Source organism: Siniperca chuatsi, linkage group LG15 (genome assembly GCF_020085105.1).
Source record: "Siniperca chuatsi isolate FFG_IHB_CAS linkage group LG15, ASM2008510v1, whole genome shotgun sequence".
Taxonomy (NCBI): Eukaryota; Metazoa; Chordata; class Actinopteri; order Centrarchiformes; family Sinipercidae; genus Siniperca; species Siniperca chuatsi.
The window spans coordinates 2467299-2485620 of NC_058056.1; the positions used below are offsets into that span (position 1 = coordinate 2467299).

The 18322-nt window shown below is 40.2% G+C and overlaps 1 protein-coding gene across 5 annotated transcripts in view; it reads right to left on the reverse strand.

Annotated features, from left to right (window-relative positions):
• dicer1 (dicer 1, ribonuclease type III) overlaps positions 1-18322 on the reverse strand; it is a 75190-nt gene that overhangs the window by 36073 nt on the left and 20795 nt on the right. For 4 of the 5 annotated variants that reach the window (XM_044165782.1, XM_044165781.1, XM_044165780.1 and 1 more), the window contains 10 exons: positions 7803-7935; positions 6901-7143; positions 6549-6703; positions 6306-6438; positions 4037-4112; positions 3772-3911; positions 2005-2184; positions 1629-1842; positions 1363-1516; positions 1009-1191 (listed from right to left, as the gene is read on the reverse strand). In XM_044165782.1, the coding sequence (XP_044021717.1) occupies positions 1009-1191; positions 1363-1516; positions 1629-1842; positions 2005-2184; positions 3772-3911; positions 4037-4112; positions 6306-6438; positions 6549-6703; positions 6901-7143; positions 7803-7935 (1611 nt within the window). Of the gene's footprint in view, positions 1-1008; positions 1192-1362; positions 1517-1620; positions 1843-2004; positions 2185-3771; positions 3912-4036; positions 4113-6305; positions 6439-6548; positions 6704-6900; positions 7144-7802; positions 7936-18322 lie in introns of those variants that run through there. The other variant, XM_044165784.1, reaches the window with a different exon arrangement.

Here is an 18322-nt window from a genome sequence, read left to right on the forward strand (position 1 = left end):
CCAGTGGGTACACAAGATGTGATCTGCCTTCCAAGAGAAACCGATTCAAGCCGAGTCGCACTGTGGGACCAACAATACCTGAAGAAGCCTGAGCTCCACCAGAAGAATCACTGGTCGAACTGCGCATGGGACTCATCCAGGGTGATTTTCACTGGTCAATGCCAAAATTATCCACTTATCTGGTACACTGGTCTTCTATCATTTATCAATTATTCATCACTATATTAATAACAATCATGGCTGCATTTATCCATTCTTGTGTGTGTCTAGTCGTTATTAGCTGTGTGTGTAATAAATGTTTCACGTATAAAGATCGTTTCTTTTGTGTTCAATAACTTGCATTCAGTCATGTATCCGTTCCTTGTTTTACCTCTTGGTACCTGATTTCAGGTTAATTCCCTCACAAAGCTAATTTGTGCATTATCTCTTGACTGATCAAGAGAAATGGCATAGTGTAAAAGGTTTTAACTACATGTTAAATGGTGGACAATGTTAATTAAATTGCTGCTGCTTTGTATTCACTACATATTGGTACAGAATGCAGGCAGAAACATGTAGATTTCCTGCAAGAGATATTGCCTTTTTTATTCTATACATTCTACTTCCTTGTCAAAATTCTGGTGTGTTATGCTAGTAGTGGCTGATGTAGCCTGGAGCTTCTAACCTCAAGCAAATAGGAGTGGGCTACAGAGGTCTGGTAAGCTCACTTCTTTCTAACTCATTGTCAAACTTGTAGTCTTCAGCCGACGCTGACATGTCGAGTAACATCAATTGAGGACATTTACCAGACTTCACACAGCTCCCTCTGGAGACACAAAAAGCTTTATACAACTTTTTTCACATCTGTAGTAGTACTCCACAACACCTTTTTACACTAAGACACTGTGTAAAATGAATTAAGCTTGAGTTTTGAAAATCCCTATCAGTTGAACCATCACAACCCACTGATAGAAAGTGGACAACAGTTTACAGCTATTGTAAAAATGACAAGATCCCCATGCTGCTGACCTGGATGAGGTGTGGTCTACGTCCAGAAGCGGCTGGTTCAGGTTCGACAGGTCCAGGTTGTACTTGGTTTTGTAGTACTCTGCAAATGTCTCATACTCTGGTGAAGGAAACTTGCTGAGCGGCGTCAGGTCTGTGTACACATCAGCGACATAGAAGCGATGAGGCTGGTCAAAGTTACGATACCTGGGAGAGGAGCAGTGTGACAGTCATTATGTGGCTCAAACCAGTTTTGTCAATTTGTTCCTCATACATCAGAAGCATTTATATACAGTAAAATCGGTCTTACAGTATTTGTTAAAGACTCTCTTCTCAGTAAAAGTAACAGTCCAGTATGTTCATATGGTGCAATGGTACCTTGGAATGATGACAGCATCCTGGTAGTCCTCAAGCTTGAAGGTGAAGGGGTTCTGCTTGGTGTACTGAGTGGTGGGAATGCCAGTGCGGGCCTCAGACTTCTCAATGTCCTCCATGAACTTAAAGTCCATAGCTAGTGTGTTGGAGTCCCCAACTGAAAGCGCCAATGAAGCAGCAGAGAGAGGATAATGGAAGGAAACTAATAAGCATCTCCACACATCTGGAAAAGGAATCCATCAAACTTAACCGTGAGTGACTCTACTCACCAACATTCAGAGGTAGAACGCAGTAAGCCGAGTCAGCCAGTGTGGGCTTGAACTCCAGTGCAGGTTTCTCCAGGCGGAGGATATGGGAGAAGATATACTGGTGCAGGCGGGTGATGAGGTCGAGCTGGGCAGCGGTGAGTGTGAAGCCAGACTTCTGCAGCTCGATGGAGATGGTCACCTCACCCGAGCGAGTATACACCGGGAAATGGGGGATCTGGACAGAAGGAAAGCGTCAGTTACCATCCATAACCAATGATGAGAAGAAAGGTGCTGCAGTAATTTCTTTATTGTGATAAAAGAACAACATTCCAAGAAGTGATTCCAAGTGTTAGTCTGGTCTGAGAGAATATAGGAAGGTTTTAACAAGGCGACATACTCGAGGTATGGGTTTGGCAGTCAGGATGCCGAAGCACCTGGTGGTGTCCTCCGGTGGGTAGAGCCTTCTTCTGCGGAAGTTTAGTTCATCAGGGAGAGGGGTGGTGAGGACCATCCCAATCACATACAGGTAGTAAGTCTGCTCTGGTACAGCGTAACTGTCCCGCAGACACTCTGGTATCTGGAGAGGACAAAAAGAGGCGATTTACAAAATTCTACAGGAGCATTGTAAATGCTTACTGTTTCTGACACAATAGAAAGCAAAACAAATAACTGTAGACTGAACTTTTGGATTATTTCAATTTGACATTTATATCATTTTAGAGTGCTACGAAAGATAAACATGTATGTAAACACATCAAGGTGACTAGGGCAATTTGAGGAAATTATCTAATTGCGATTTCTGTAATCAATATTGTGATTACAATCTAAAGTTTAAATATGTTAATATAAATTAATCTACAGGCCTGTATTGGTTGTCTATATAGTATAAAGGAAGACAAGTTTGTACAAAGCAAAGTCAAACTTATTTAAAAAAAGAAAAAAAATTGAAAGTGATACATTGCTTGCTGTTAAGCACCTCCAGCTATCTTTTTTCAAACCAGTCATTTGGAGAAAAGATGGCCTACAGATAAACTCAAGCTGGTTTTCTACAGAGAAATCACTAATTAAGCTCACACTTGAGATACTACATTAGTGCCTACTTGACATTGCTGTTCAATAATTGTAAAAAAAATATTGTAACATTCAAACTGGCATTATATTTATTGATAACAGCTACATAGTTGGCCAGCTCTGGTAATAATGGCAAACTACTGGTAGGTCACATCTGAATCTGAATGTTTTGATATGGGACTGATGACTCCTAATGATACTGCAGCTCTGCACTGTGGCTGCTTGAGCTAACATTAACTTTAGTTTCAACTGACAGGACGAGCTGCTTCACAGCCCTGACTCCTGAAAGTCTTATTCAGTTTTTGAATCGATCAGTTTAAAACAATGATACGATGTGCTTAAAAATTTTACTTGGACATTTTCAATGCTGTTCACTGTGTCAGCTGTCTGACATTCACACTGCTAACTGTTTGAAAATAATGTGATCACATTGATCATCTGTATCTTTCCAGACATAAAAATAATACAGAGTGGTGTTTCTAACTTCAGGAAACCACCTTTGGCTGAGCATAAATAGTATAGACACTGGCATGCAGAGAAGTTACTAAAAAGGACAACAGCTAGAGTGTTCAAGCTGTAGTTAGTAGCCAACTCATGGAACTGATGTAAATTGGCTAAATTTGCCAGCTTCAGTTATCTTTATAGCCAGCAAAGTCAACAGTGAGCAACTGAATTTTAAAAAAACTTTTAACAGCTTGCTAAGACATTCATGATCCAAGTTCTCATTAAAACAATTTCTCCTGCATTTTGAAAATGTATCTAAAAATGAGTAATTGCTCAACCAGTTCATCAGATTCACTATAGCAATACTAAACATGATGCATTTTGAACTAGCAATTAAAAAAAACTATAGCAATTCTAGCTGTGAACTTGTTTTAATGAGCATATCAGCGACAACATGCCCATTTCCCATAAAATCAGCACCCAAAAGGTCAGTCTGACAGTCCAAAGTATTTCAGAGTTTGTACCATGAAACAAACTATAGAAATAAATTGTATGAACATTGGTTTTAATTCGAGATGCTTCAGCATCAAATGAGAGTCAGTGAACTCTACCTCTAATGGACAAGACATTAGCAGAATGACTTTCTTACGGCTTTAGGGTAGCACTGCCTCCTCTTAGTAGAGCCGGGCCGGCCTGGTACGCTGGTCTCCTCCTCATCATGAAGGTCCAGCTCCTCCTCATACTTCACTGTCTCCTTCCCCACCGGCATCAGATGATCATCCAGCTCACCTGGGTGGGAAGGAAGCAAGCTATGGGTCAAGATGCTAAAATAGATGCAGGGAAAAGTTCCCTAGAGGCTGACAGTGAATATATTTCCAAATCATGCATCTGCAAAATCTCAATTCTGGTTTTACCTATTTTGTGGAGTTTCTCACAGCATACTAGTGCAACTGCTTTCTCTGCCAGCCTGGCACAGATCATTGCAGGACCCTGTAAAGAGAGTGACACATTAATAAAATGAATAAACCTGGAGAAGTTTTTCATTCTTACTAAATCCCACAAGGGAGGCTGGAAAAAGTACACTGTATTAGTGTACGCTGATAAAATCAATCAAGTAAGTCTAACACCCAGGCCACCACGCCTACCTGAGCAGTGCATGTGTGTCGCAGAACCTCTTACTTTTCATTTGGGCGGCCATGTTAACAGGTTAGAGCAGCCACACAGCCTGTGTGAGCAGCGTAGCGCATCATCTAGAGATTCGGTATGTCGCCTATATTTTCCCGTGTAATGCACACGGTTCTCAGCAGAAATAGACAGTGAAAACGATCTGTTGATAGTCATATTGATATCATACCAGCAACATTACACCTTTCACTACAGTTTCAATGTCTATATCTGTAGAATATGTCACACACGGGATTATTATTTATTTTTTACAAATGAGCACAGGCTTCTTAACCTTTTTCTGTCTAAACTAAATTAAATGAAATTTTTAATGAAATTAAATGAAACATTCTATTATTGATGGCCATTATCAAAGGCAAACTCAATGTAGAAAAATAGTGTTGGGACTCCACAGTTGAATTAATTCATTTGTGTGATTGTTAACTGAACTTTTGTTAGGAGACTGCATTCTCTTTTGTCCCACAATCCTGAGAGCCATTGAATGCAGCATTGGCCGATCTGACCTGTGACCAGGATGTCACCAGGTCATTAAAAAAGTCAGTGATCATTTGTTCGCTCTTTCTCCTGAAATCCTTCACCGTGGCAGACAGCCATGGCTGTCTCCCTCTCAGTGTTGCCTGCTCACCAGAAGACACCCACCTGAACTCTCTCCTCCTGGCTTCGCCGTGTAATCTGCTCATAGAGGAAACACACAGCAGAACCGAAGTCTCCTGATCTACCGCAGCACTGCGAAGGCCTGTTAGATCTCAGCAACAAAGTTTAGCGCAAATGGCTGCCACACACAAAGCCTGCCAGCTAACTTCACATGCTAACAGGAGCACAAAGCAAATTAACGCCAAGCGGTTAACTCTGAAGGACAACCACAGACGGAGCGACCAGCTTTCTCCAATCTCTACAAGCGGACACTGCACAGCAAAAGTCGCTTCCACAACAGAACCACAATTCTTCCTAGCTTGGCTCGTCTACAACAGACTGACAGCCAGCTAACAGCAGCACCAAAGCCGCTTCTCTTCCCTCCCACGGATGGGTAACATAACAACTGGGTACAGCATAGACACAACAGTGTATATAGCTAAGCTGTTTAACTTTTGTACATGTGACATTACTGATGTGTTTCTCTGAGGTTTTGTTGTTGTGACATGTTTATCTGTTAGGTTAATTTGGTAGCCACATGCTAAGTTGATGTTAGTTATGTTTTGCTCCACACAGACAGTCTTTGCATGCTAACTAACTCCTTTTAACTTGGCACCATTATCCTAAGCAGATCACACACATACACCTCTAATTTGGCTCTTAAAGAAACCCACACATGGCAGAGAGTAACTTTAAAGCTTCCGCTTCACATGTTTTTTTGTTTCTGACCAGGTGGGTTCATGCTCATGCACGCGAGACATACAGAGGCAGAACAAAGAAACATACACATATTCCTTTTGGTGCACACACACACAGCCAACCTTTTCTATATTCAACTCCAAATCCTTCAACCTACTAGCTATTGGTGGTAATTCTGGTTATAGTTATTAATTTAATTATTAATCTGAGTTCCAAGTTCATAGTTTAGTGTATTTTATGAGACTCAATCAACTGATTCATCATTTCTCTTCTTTAAGAAGAGTGGTGCCCCCAAGGACTTTATTCATTAAAGTTATTTATGATTTTCTTTGATAATTCTGATTATAATAATAATAATTATAATAATTCATAATTAATTGATCGCACCTACACAAGTGGGTGCCCCCCTTTAGACACTGTAAATCCCAACAATAGGGCTGGCAGTAGCAGCGCAGTAGCAGCGCTACAGTAGCAACGCTGTGTGTGGACAACACGTGTGCGAGCCGCAGCAGTTTAGCGAGTTAGCTATCGCGCACAGGTAGAGGTAGACGGTGTGGCCCAGGTGTAAGTGCTGAAATGTGGGTGGAAATGATGAACATTCAGGACACACCTGCTTCAGGGTGTAACCATTACCAAAATTCTTAAAATATAGATGTTCTTCCTCACCTTAACAGGGACTCGCAGAGGGGAGTTGATAGGTAAATAGAGTGTGGACTGGAAACGTCCGTTCGGCGTCTCCACAGTTTTACACTTAGGTGCTAAGTGGGTGAATGGGTCACTGGGCAGCCGAGCACAATACCTGAGTACCAGAGCATAAAATACATTAAAAAATGCTATTTTAAAGCTGATTCATGATTGTTCTTGTTATTTTCTTTATGAATTAAAGACTTTGCAGAAACATCACCCTACCTGTTAATGTGTCCAATAGCTGTGTTGATGGTTACCCGGGGACCTCCATCCTCAGATCGAAGCACATAGGGTGGGAGGATGTTGTCATCGTCCAGCACCTGCTCCACTTCAAACTCACTCACCTCCACTGACTTGGAGCACTTGTTCCTTAAGATCTGCTCAAAATTAAAATGGGACCATCATCACTGCCTCATTCTGCTTCACTTTCCACTATTATATACTATTTCTACTAACATACCTCCTTGATCCGACAGGATCAGAAACTAACTTAACCTAACAGTTTAAAAAAAAATTCTAACATTATACAAATAATCAACTATTAACTAAATCCAAGACAAAGATAAAAGGTTACCTTCTCTATGGCCTTGTAGGTAGTGAGATCTTCCTCGAAGGCTTTGGTCCTCTCACTGTCAGCCAGCATGATGTAGTTGGAGACAGGTGCCCGAGCTCTGCCTTTGGACTGGACGTAGGACCTGTACTCTGTAGGCAGGTCAAACCGCACCACCAGGTTACACTTTGGAATATCCACGCCTTCCTCAACGATGCTGGTGGCAATCAGCAGGTTAGTTTCATGAGCCCGGAATTTGCGGAGAACCTGTGAGAGAAAAGGGGGGCCAAACAGAACAGTCTTGATACTGCTTTGATAATATGTTGAGAAATACTTTCCTAACTATTTTATTTGCCATGATAATTACAAAATTCTCACTACCTTGATGGGACAGGAAATGAAAGACAAGCATGAAACGCATACAGGCCCACAATAAATTTGCATGTTAAGTCCATGACTCATTTGAAGCTAAATACAGCAAACTTGATAAACCAGAGAGTATGGCTGAAAAATAGAATCTCGATATTTAATATATTTTTAGACACAATTTAATTAAAATACACATTTACAGTCAATATACACAAAATTCTGGTTAAGCAGCTGCATAGCCCTGCAACATGCTGCCAAGTTACAGTTAACAACACTGACATGAAAGCAATTTATCAATCAGAACATGGAGCACATCTATGAGCCCTGTGTTTTTTTCCTGCTTCCTCTTCAACTTGCAAAATTGTTCAAATCACTTCCAAAACCCAAGACACATTGACTTTGACTTAAGTTAAAACAACAGAGTAAAAAAGGTCAACTGACACTCAGAAAAATAACTAATCTAGCACAGTGAAGCTGCTTGAATGACAATACAACAAGAGGCCTGTGTATCTAGCTATTCAGTGTCTAACATATCCACATGATTTCTGTCTGTATACCTCCTCTTGTTTCCTGAACTCCACCTCCATCTGCTTGTTCCGTGGCTGGTTTTTTCCGATGCTGTGGCCGGTGATGAAGTTGCTGCTGATGTAAGCCAGCTCTGGGTCCTGCTTTCCCGCCTCTTTGATCAGACTGAGCAAGATACACAGACAGCTAGTGTCACTGATAACACATCAAGGACATTTTACAGTTTCTCTCAGCTGCAGTGGCACAAACAAAGAAAGCGAATTATTCTGCATGTAGCTTCACAGGGGACCCCAGAGTTCTTTGTTATAAACAGTGTATTCAACATGGTCAAGGTTCTAGTTCTAGTAACAGAGAAGAGCCATTTACTACATATTAAAGTCTGCCAACAAGCATGTATGCGTTGGTGATGTGGGTAACAGGTGAAAGGCAGTTCCCTACAGATGTCACATCTGGGTCACTTGCAACCCTAGAAATAGAGTTGACCCTCATGTCCCTAGCAATAGTTCACTCTACTGTCTCCTCCCGTCTGAGCTGGACGACAGCTGGGCAGGCAGATAGAGCCGTTACCAAGACAACTCCAAAGCCATAGATTGTACCACGTTTGACCTAATTCCAATGTGACTTGAGGTAAAATTTATAGTTCACCATCCAATAAGAAGAGGTCACATATGTAGGCCAGAAAAGCATAACCTTGTAGGAAGAACACCATAGTCTCTATCAGGATAGTAAGTGGACCAGGCTGGCCCCTTCCTGGGCGTCTCTAGTTAATTAGTCGAAAAAGACTCTCTCTTCCCCTCTATGAACCGTTTGGTATTGGCAGTGATGACATCCCACTCACTGCCACCAGAAACAGAAAGCGCCCCACACCCGCCAGCTTCACCTCGTCGGGCTGACAACCGGTTCCACAAGATGTCAGCTCTAGTGACTTCTTCTCCTTCACCACAGCCAGCTGCTACTATCTCAGTGCCTCCCCCCAAGCAGGCATCAGTTCAGGTGGTCAATCACTCAGCTTACCTGCACTCAGCCTGCTCGTTAACAATCGGCCATAAACTCAGATCAAAGCTTTCAATTTACAAGGAAACCCTGTAACTCAGCGACCTGAGATTTTAATTGTTGGAGACTCTATAATCAGGTTCGTAAAACTTCCTGGTGCAATTACATACTGTCTCTCAGGAGGCAAGACAGCTGATTTCACTGAACTAATTCCATCTCTCCTTGACATCCATCCCTCTGTCCACACTGGCACCGATGACGTCATGTCCGGCAGTCCATTAAACTGCCTTATGAACTTGAGTCTCTAGCCTCCACAGTTTAAAGCCTGGGTAGGAATGTGTCCTGTTCGGTCCCACTGGCACTATGACCAAGAGCTGTGAACGTTTTAGCTGTCTTTTTTAGTCTGCACCTGTGGATGCAAAATTTTACTACTGCCACTAGACTTGGTTTAATTAGTCATTTTGATTCCTTCTGGACAGAGCGGGACCTATTTAAATATGATGAGTTGCATTCTAACTGGAAAAGAACAGAAAAACTTAATTACTGATTTGTAATTTTTAACTTTATTGCTTTTACCTGTATTATAGTGTATTATATTTCTTGCTTAGTACTTCTATTCCTGTGTGCATTGATGTGATAGTGAGCTGCTGTAACAAAAGAGTTTCCCCACAGGGATCAAAAAAGTATTTCTGATTCTGATTAACCTTGATTGATGGTTTCCCCAGCCTGGCTCTGTATTTAATAGTCCTGTCCCAGAGAGTGTGGGTCCTGCTAGTTCTGGTTTTGTTTCTGTTTCCCTCATTAATTCATTCATTCTTGTTAAGATTACAGAAAGGCAGTGTGTAACAGCAAAATCTACTTGCAGTCTACACAAACAATCTCATCACTTCTTCATCCATGCTGTTGAATCAGCTCAATTCTGTTTACTTAATGCAAGGTCCCTTACCAATAAGTCTTTCATCTACCAGGATTTTATCATGACCAGTAATATTAACAAGCCGAGGGGGCGGCCTTGCAGTAATACACAGAACTGATTTTAGTTGTTCCCCAGTCTCGCTTAGTTGCTTCTACACCTTTGAGAGTCTTAATAAAGAATAAACTGCAAATTTTATGTGTTTTAATCCACCGTCCCCTAAATGTACTTCCGGTTTTATTCAGGAATTTGAAGACCTTTTGTCAGTCATTATTCTACAATATGACAGTTTTTATTATCAGTGATTTTAAGATACATGTTTGTTGCCCTTCTTCCTCCTCGTTTACTTCTGATTTTATCAAACTTCTAGATTGTTTTAATTTGACTCAATATGTGAAGCAGTCCATCTATGACAAAGGGCACACGCTTGACCTTGTGCTCTCTCATGGTTTCTGTGTGGATGATGTGAATTTGATTGATTTTGCAGTCTCTGATCATAAGGCAGTGCTCTTCTAGGTTCCACTCCTTTCTCCTGACCCCAAACCCACCACACTGATTCGATCCCGCCCCCTGAATTCACAGTCTGTTCCTCGCTTCTGTCAAGCTTTTACTACCTCCAACACATTTTTTAATACCAGTGAACAACATGGCCTCTCCGTAAAGGAGCTTGTCAGTGTTTTTAACAGCCCTTGCACAAACATTCTAGATTCTGTAGCTCCAGTCATTTTTAAAAAGCTGAAACCTTCTCTGCCATGGTTAAATGAAGAATTAAGGAACTTAAAGAAACAATGCAGGAAGGCAGAGTGAAAGTGAAAAAAGGATAAACACAGTGCCTCCCTTGCTTCTCTAAAAAACCTAATGTCCACATATCAACCGAAAATCAAAGCAAGAAACATCTATTTTTCAGACATGATCACTAGACAGGGTCACAATCCCAGAATCCTTTTTAAAACTATAAATTCTATCATTGGTCCCTAGCTTTGCCTAGCCAGCCAGTTGATTTCACTCCAGAGAGATGTGAGGAACTTCTTTATTACTTTTTATTATAAAATAGTGGAGATTCTGCAGTATTTTACACTGATCTCAGAGAGCATGATGACTCCTGTGTACCTTAAACATTAACACACTTCAATGAAATCTCTCTGTCAACCCTGGAACGCACTGTTGCACTTTCAAAATCATCCACCTGCCCTTCAGACAGCATTCCCACTTGGTTTTTAAAAGCTATATTGGTTGGTTGGACGGTTAGACATCCTGAGTTTCCTGAAACCTTCTTCATCATCAGAGTTGACTAGCTCACAAGAATTTCCTTCACAAATGGCGTCACGAACAGGATCTCAATAAAGCAACAACTTGGCATGTACAAAATCTATTTGCATATTTACAAAGGACACGATGGTGGTTGCAAATGGTCATGTTTTATTCAACAGTCCTTTCTCCTGGTCTGCTGACATGTCATGCATCTTTTCACAAGTTTGTGTGATATTTGTGTGATGCCTGGTGCAAACTATAGTGAGTGAATTATGTCATTTATCCCCTCTTTTCCCACATGCCTAGGCCCATGGGCCTACACATGGTGGAGAGAATAAGGACAAACAGGCCAACCATCGGGGTGGAGCCACAAGCCAGACTCAAGTTAATCAAGTTTACAACCTTTGCGCAACCAAATATGTTTCTCTCTATCATCAGCGTAATTTTGCATTTCAGCGACATCATTAAAGTAAGGTACAGAAATTGGATTGCTGGTTGTGTGGAGGTACATTATTGCACCATGGAGAGAGAGGAAATGGCAGCCTGTTTGGCTGCAGTGTCAGACTGCGGATTTTATCCTGTTTAACAGGATCAGATCCCTAAGTGCGCACCGCAGAAGTTGAGATGGGAGAAAACCTCTTTTCAAGAGGATGTTATAAAACTCTCATAGTTTCCAAAGTTGCCCAAAGTCGTGAACCACTCCGAAAGAATACCTGGAGTCAGTATAGATTGTGGCATAATCTGAAATACCATTAAGTAATGCTCGGGCTTCTAGCACTTCCCAACGAGGTGTTTGCTGTCAGATTGTCTACAAGCGGAACCATGTGTGTAGAGAATCAAATCAGAATTTGGTTTTGGCGTCTGCAACGAGTCTGTCCTTGGAGATGAGGTCATTTCAATAGCAGCAATACAGTCGTGCTCATCATCAATGTCTATCAAGGGGAGAAGAGTAGCTCGATTGAGCTGGGCAGTTTGGTTTTAGAATTGGCAAAATAGGAGTGTTGCGTGGGCTGGCGGCTTTTATCAGCACACCTTGATCAAGTAGGGACTGAATTACACCATCGATTCCAGTAATAGCTTTTTGAGGCAAATGGAACTGTTTAATCATTGGCAGCTTAGCATTAGCTTTGAGTGTCACTCTGTGAGGTGGAGCAGAATTTACAAGACTCACATGATTTTTATGCTTAGCCCATAAAATGGCTGGGACTTCAGACAAGTCTGAAGGGGGTCCATATTGCACTGCAAGTGGTGGCTGTTGAAAAACAAATGTACTTTGTGGCAATGAGATGTGTTCACTTAGCTGTATCATGTACAGTTCATCACCTAGGCTTGTTATTGTTTGTGCTTGAGAGCCGGCTGCAGCTTCCCTCAAGGACTGGCAGCGAGGCACCATATCTCCAACTTGTTTTGGTTCACAGCCTGGTGTGACATGTGGAAAAGAATTATGACCGGTAAACAATTCACTCGGTGTGTTAGATAATTTAATTGGTAAAGCACACCCTTGGGGACCCCCCCAAAATAACTGCTCACACTTTAATTTGTCATGTGTATTCAACAACACATCAGCCAATTGTTTGTTTTCTTCTGAAGGATTAAATGCTGCTGTACAGTGACAACGTAAGACAGGCCTCATAGCAGACAGCAATGATGCACAGGCTGGTGATGTTTTCGCAATGTTTTGAATGTTTGGTACAGTGAAGGTTTGTAACATGTTAAAATCTGGCAAAGTCCAGCAATACAAATAGTCAACAGTGGATTCTAGAAATTGAAACTGCCTGTACGGCCCTGCCATCAGGGATGGTTAGAAACAAACAAACAATTTAAAATATACAGTTTACAAGGGACACGAAGCGAGCTGCCTGTTGCTAATGGCAAAAGCGGTAATGATTCTGAATGTGTCAGAACAACCAGCAAGGCGAATGAACATTTTGTTAATTTATTTCAACACAGTATATCACACAAGTCTCGTTATTCAAAAAACGGGAATAAATAACTTCCAACTTCACAAAAACAAATACTTGCAGACTTATCAATATGATGGATGATATATAACGTTACTTACAAATTAACTCGCTACCAATTCGCTCCTGTGCCACTTCATGCCTATCCTGTCCCCGGAGTCGTCTCCCTTGTCCCCGGAGTCAGAGTCCTTGTCGGAGCCTCGGTACTGTATATCCTGTCATCAAACTGACCTCCATCTGACTCGAAGGCCGGCCCAGGCCTGAAAACCTCCTCCTCCCGGCAGTCCAAAGCTCCTGTACTAGCGGCGTAAACAAACACCAACACTGGTACTCTGAGCTCCCAGTCCAGGTAGAGTCAGCTAAGTTAGGTAACTAGCTAATGGCAGCTAGTACAGTTATCAGCAGTACACGGGTAAGTTCCTGTGTTACAAGAAACTGTCCTTATTGCAACAATTCCCTGATAGTTTCATGCCAGTGACAAGGCACAGCCCCCAAATGGAGTTTGAGGGTTGTTGATTTTTTTTTTTCTGCGACTACCTGACTAATGAAAATGTGGTCGACTAAGATTGTGATCGACTAAGACTCATCGACTACCAGTTTAGTCAACTATTCCTATAGTCAACTCCTACAGTGGTGACAAAATGAGATGTTGGTGTACACACACACACACACAGCTGCTTTTACCGCAGCGAGAGTAGCACCACTATCTACCAAAATATCAACAGTAGTTTCATTAACTTCAACTGGCAAAGTTGGATCTTCAGTAGGGCATGTAGAAAGCCGAATTGTTGTTGTTGCTTGTATTAGGGATTTATTATCTTATCCTTTCTCTCCATGGACTCCCTAGGGATGATTATAATTTGTTTATGTCCCCTCAAGAGCTAGTTGAGGTGGGCCTGCTGGGACCTGATGACAGTCACATCTTGCGTGACTATGATAGGAGTTGTGAAATCTGCCAGGGCGCTACAGTCTCTTGCCCAATGACCTAGTCTGCCACATCTGCGACAGGGCCCTTTTTTCCGTCTATCATTATTGTTACTATCCCAGCTGTCCTCCTATTGGATGACTGTTATGGTTGTTGACCTGTCGCACCAGCGCCTGCAGGAGAATTGTTTTGACAGAAAACCTGATTCCTGTGTCGCTGTTTGGACCCCTATTGTTTTTGTTCTTCTTCTTCTCCGCTAAAAAAGTGTTCATGCAACAAAAACCATAAGATGAAAACTCAATTGGCTGGTGGGTTGCAAATTCCACCCACTAATCAGGCAAATAAAATGACAGTCATTGACCTCGAGATGGCGCTATAGCAATCAAGTTTACGTTTTTGCAATTATCTCGAAAACGGCTTGGCTTAAGAGTCTAAATTCTTTCATAATTTTAACCTGTCAATAGTTCTGCATCTTTGTTCTAATTGTCTTCTGCTTTTGTCAAATTGTCAAATTTTGCAACTTTTTCCTCAATTTTCTCAAACTCCTCTTTTTGCGAACTCGTCAGAAACTGTTGGGCCAATTGTTCAGAATTCGATATGCCAATCTGTTTCAATTTTACAAGCAAATCAATACTTATCAAAATAGCTAATTTTCAAGAAGTTGCAATAACTCATGAAGGCATTGAGATATCTACCTGAAATTTGAGACACATGTTCAGAAGTTTTAATGGTAACACTTTACAATAACCATCATTATTAAATGCTAAATTGATAGTTAATTAAACTTTAGTTATCTCACTGTTAACAATGAAATGATAATGTTTACTAATTATTAGTAACATTATAATGTACGTTATTTTATCATTAGTTTCTGTAATGTAAAATAATTCGTTTATAAATTATATATTGTCATAGCTGATAAGAGATGATAATTGCATTCTGATTACATTAGTCTATAGTCTTTCACACCCGACCTGGGAAACACGACAGCCAATTCTATTTGTTATAGTCTACCGCGCTCCTGGTGCTTATTCTGAATTTTTATCTGAATTCTCAGAGTTTTTATTAAATTTAGTACTTAAAACAGATAAAGTAATTATTGTAGGTGATTTCAATATTCATGTGGACGTTGAAAATGATAGCCTTAGTACTACGTTTATCTCATTAGATTCGATTGGCTTTTTTCAGAGTGTACATAAACCCATTCACAGTTTTATCCACACCCTCGACCTTGTTCTGGTATATGGCATTGAAATTGAACATTTAAGTCTTTCCACAGAATCCTTCATTATCGGACCATTATTTAATAACTTTTGAACTGCTATTACTGGACTACACGCCATTAAGCAAAAACTCCTACTCTAGATGTCTATCTGATACTGCTGTGTACCGTCGTTCTGTGCTGTCGCTTTCAGACTTATTATGACTGTCATGCCAGTCTTTTGCACACCCCTTCAAATAAAGTGTAACTATTGTAATTATCAGTTGCAACTTTATAATAGCCATTCAAATGTTTATATATGCTATATAAGCCATTTATTAAGCAATTGTAAGGTTTTATAAAACATCAGTTGTAACTTTATAATAGCCATCCAGATGTTTGTAGATGTTTTACAAACAATTTCTTAAAGGTTTAAAAATCATTTGGTAATCATTAACAATTAATTATTATAAAATGTTATACTGTGTGCAACAATAAACTGTTAATAGTTACTAATGTAATAAGAATGTAGTTGTTATTGTCTCTTATCAGCTGACACAATCTAAAATTTATAAACTAATTATTTTGTTACACAAACTAATGATACAAAAACATAAATTATAGCATTACTAATAATTAGTAAACAGTATTAATTATCATTTCATTGTTAACAGTAAAATAACTATTAACTAAAGCTTAAATAATTATCAACTATCAACTATTACCATTTATTGATGGTTATTATAAAGTGTTACGGTTTTAACTTAGCTTACATCTTAAAGCACACTGCGCTGCACCTCTAGGGGGCGCCACAAATGTGAAAAGTTAATATCTCGGAATTGGCTATATCGATTCATACGAAATTCAGGTTGCACGATCTAGGGTCATGACTGAGCCGATGCTTAAAATTTGGTAATGATTGCTTAAAGTGGGTGTGACCTATTACAACAAATGTACATTTCTAGATATTTCACATTCCAAACTTCAAGAAATCAAAATAAAACACCCATATGTCCTACAGAGCTGAAATTTTTTCAGCACATCCACTTAATTGTGACAAAAGTTTGTCTCACTGCAACTTATGGTCAATTCAGTAGTCAGTCCCTCTATTTTTCAAAATATGCAAAATCAATTAAGATTTATATTTTATATATATATATATATATATATAAATAAAAAAGTGTACTGTAACCATAAGACCTAAAAACACAAAAATTGGTAGGTGGGTTGCCAATTCCACCCACTACTCTGGTACGTAAAATGACACTCATTGACCTTGAGGTGTTGTAATAATCAAGTTTACGTTTGCACAGTTTTCTCGAAAATGGCTTGGCCTACAGTCAAAATGATTTCATCATTTTAATCTCTCAAGTCATATGCATCTTTGCTCCACTGGTCTTTTCCTCTAAAAATGTCAAATTTTCCAATGTTTTTCTCTATTTTCACAAAATCCTATTTTCGAAACCTTGTCATAATCATCTACAGACTTCACTCATGTTCATCTACAGACTTCACTCATATTCATCTACAGACGTCACTAATGTTAAGTTGTTAAATAAAGTCTGTTTCAATTATAAGAGCCAATCAATTTTTTAAATAAGAACAAATGTTCTAATTGTAACGATCTGCTTGGATCCCGCTCATTGCCGCTTGCAGCTATATTTTTTATTTATTGTTGTTTTCCAGTCTAGATCACGCCAATCTGACAGTTTGTAAGATGTGGCAATATATGGTCTCAAGTTTTGCAGAAAAGTCTCAGCAAAGACCTTATTATCCTCGTTTTATTCCCGCATTACTGTCACACCGAAATAAACCGCTGAATAAATTAAGGCAAGGGCTCTTTACTGTCCTGTACACATAGTGAACAACTTTTGAAAAACCATTACGGCTGCAAGCACATTTTTTAATGGCTTGTTTTGCGTCATTGTTTAACCACTGAGTTAAAGTTTTAGTTGAAGGCCACTGACCACCTTCTTCAGTCTCAGGGAAAGTAAATTTGTCTTTGCACAGAGACAGCAGACAGTTGTAAACAGTACACACCTGTGTAAGCCAGATCAGATATTCATCTTGGCAGTTTATGGGATTAGGTGCCTTTCTAGTCACATCTATAATTTCAGATGGAGTCCAGAACTTACATACAGGGATGTCTCCAATCATTATTTTGAGAGCAGAGGTATTTTGTGTCATGGATCTAGTGCCTTCAGCTGGAGGGACAGTGGGAGAGGGATGCCTAGAAAGCCTCTCACCAGTCCATGGACCATGTTTATTTTGTCTGCGTGAAGTGCTTTAGTAGTTTTAGCTGGCCCTACTCTGCAGATGTACTAGCTGTGTTTGTGCTTGACATTTATAGCTATTGGAGTGGTGCAGAAGCACTCTCTGAGAGTTTAGTGTGAAGCTCCTCCCCTTTGGGTTTCCCTGCCTGTGCTGCTAAATCTGAAGAATCTTTACTGCCTGCGGCCTCTACACTTTCCTCTTCCAGCCTTAATCTCTCTAACGCTCTTATTCGTACTGAATGTTTGTCTTCAGATAGAGTGGAAGAGCATGTTTGCTTATTAATTGCTCTGGGAGTGACAGACCAACTTCAGCTAACATTGTCATCAGACATTCTGGGGACAGAGTTTTGCCTTGGCGCTTTGCCCACCCATACATCATTGATTTAGCACATGCCTCGATATCATTAGGGTGACGTTGCTTATTCTGTGTAATTTCTGTAATACAGTCTCCAACAATGGCATGTGACATCCTGCAACATATTTGGCGCATTGTTCTATAACACTTCTCAATTCCTTAGACATTCCACTCACAGCGTTCGTCATCCATGCTCACACCACAATGCTGATAGCCACTGCTGATCACATAGCCATACATTCTTTCATGTATCTGAAATCCCAAGCTGGATTTCCTTTACTGGGATCAGTATTTACCTCAGCCAGTCGCAATTTACTTTTATCAAATGATGCTGTACACAGCCATTCAGTTTGTACACATAATTCCAACCCTTCTGTCTTCCTATAATTCCAGCTGGTATATGTGGAGAGAACATTGCGTTACATTCAAAAGAGATTAAATGATATTGTGATTTTGTTGCCCTGACTGATTTTGGTTTTACATTTTTACTTTTGGTGATGTAAGTGAATTTTTATTTTTAACCTCTGCTGTGGATTGATTATTACCCATCTTTACAGCATGCACCTTGAAGCATTAAACACACACATGCACATTTAATAAACACAGCAGCAGCATCCAAATTTTCCATCTCTTCTTATTATCTTATCCTACGTCAGCGTTGGCAATTTGACAACTTAAGT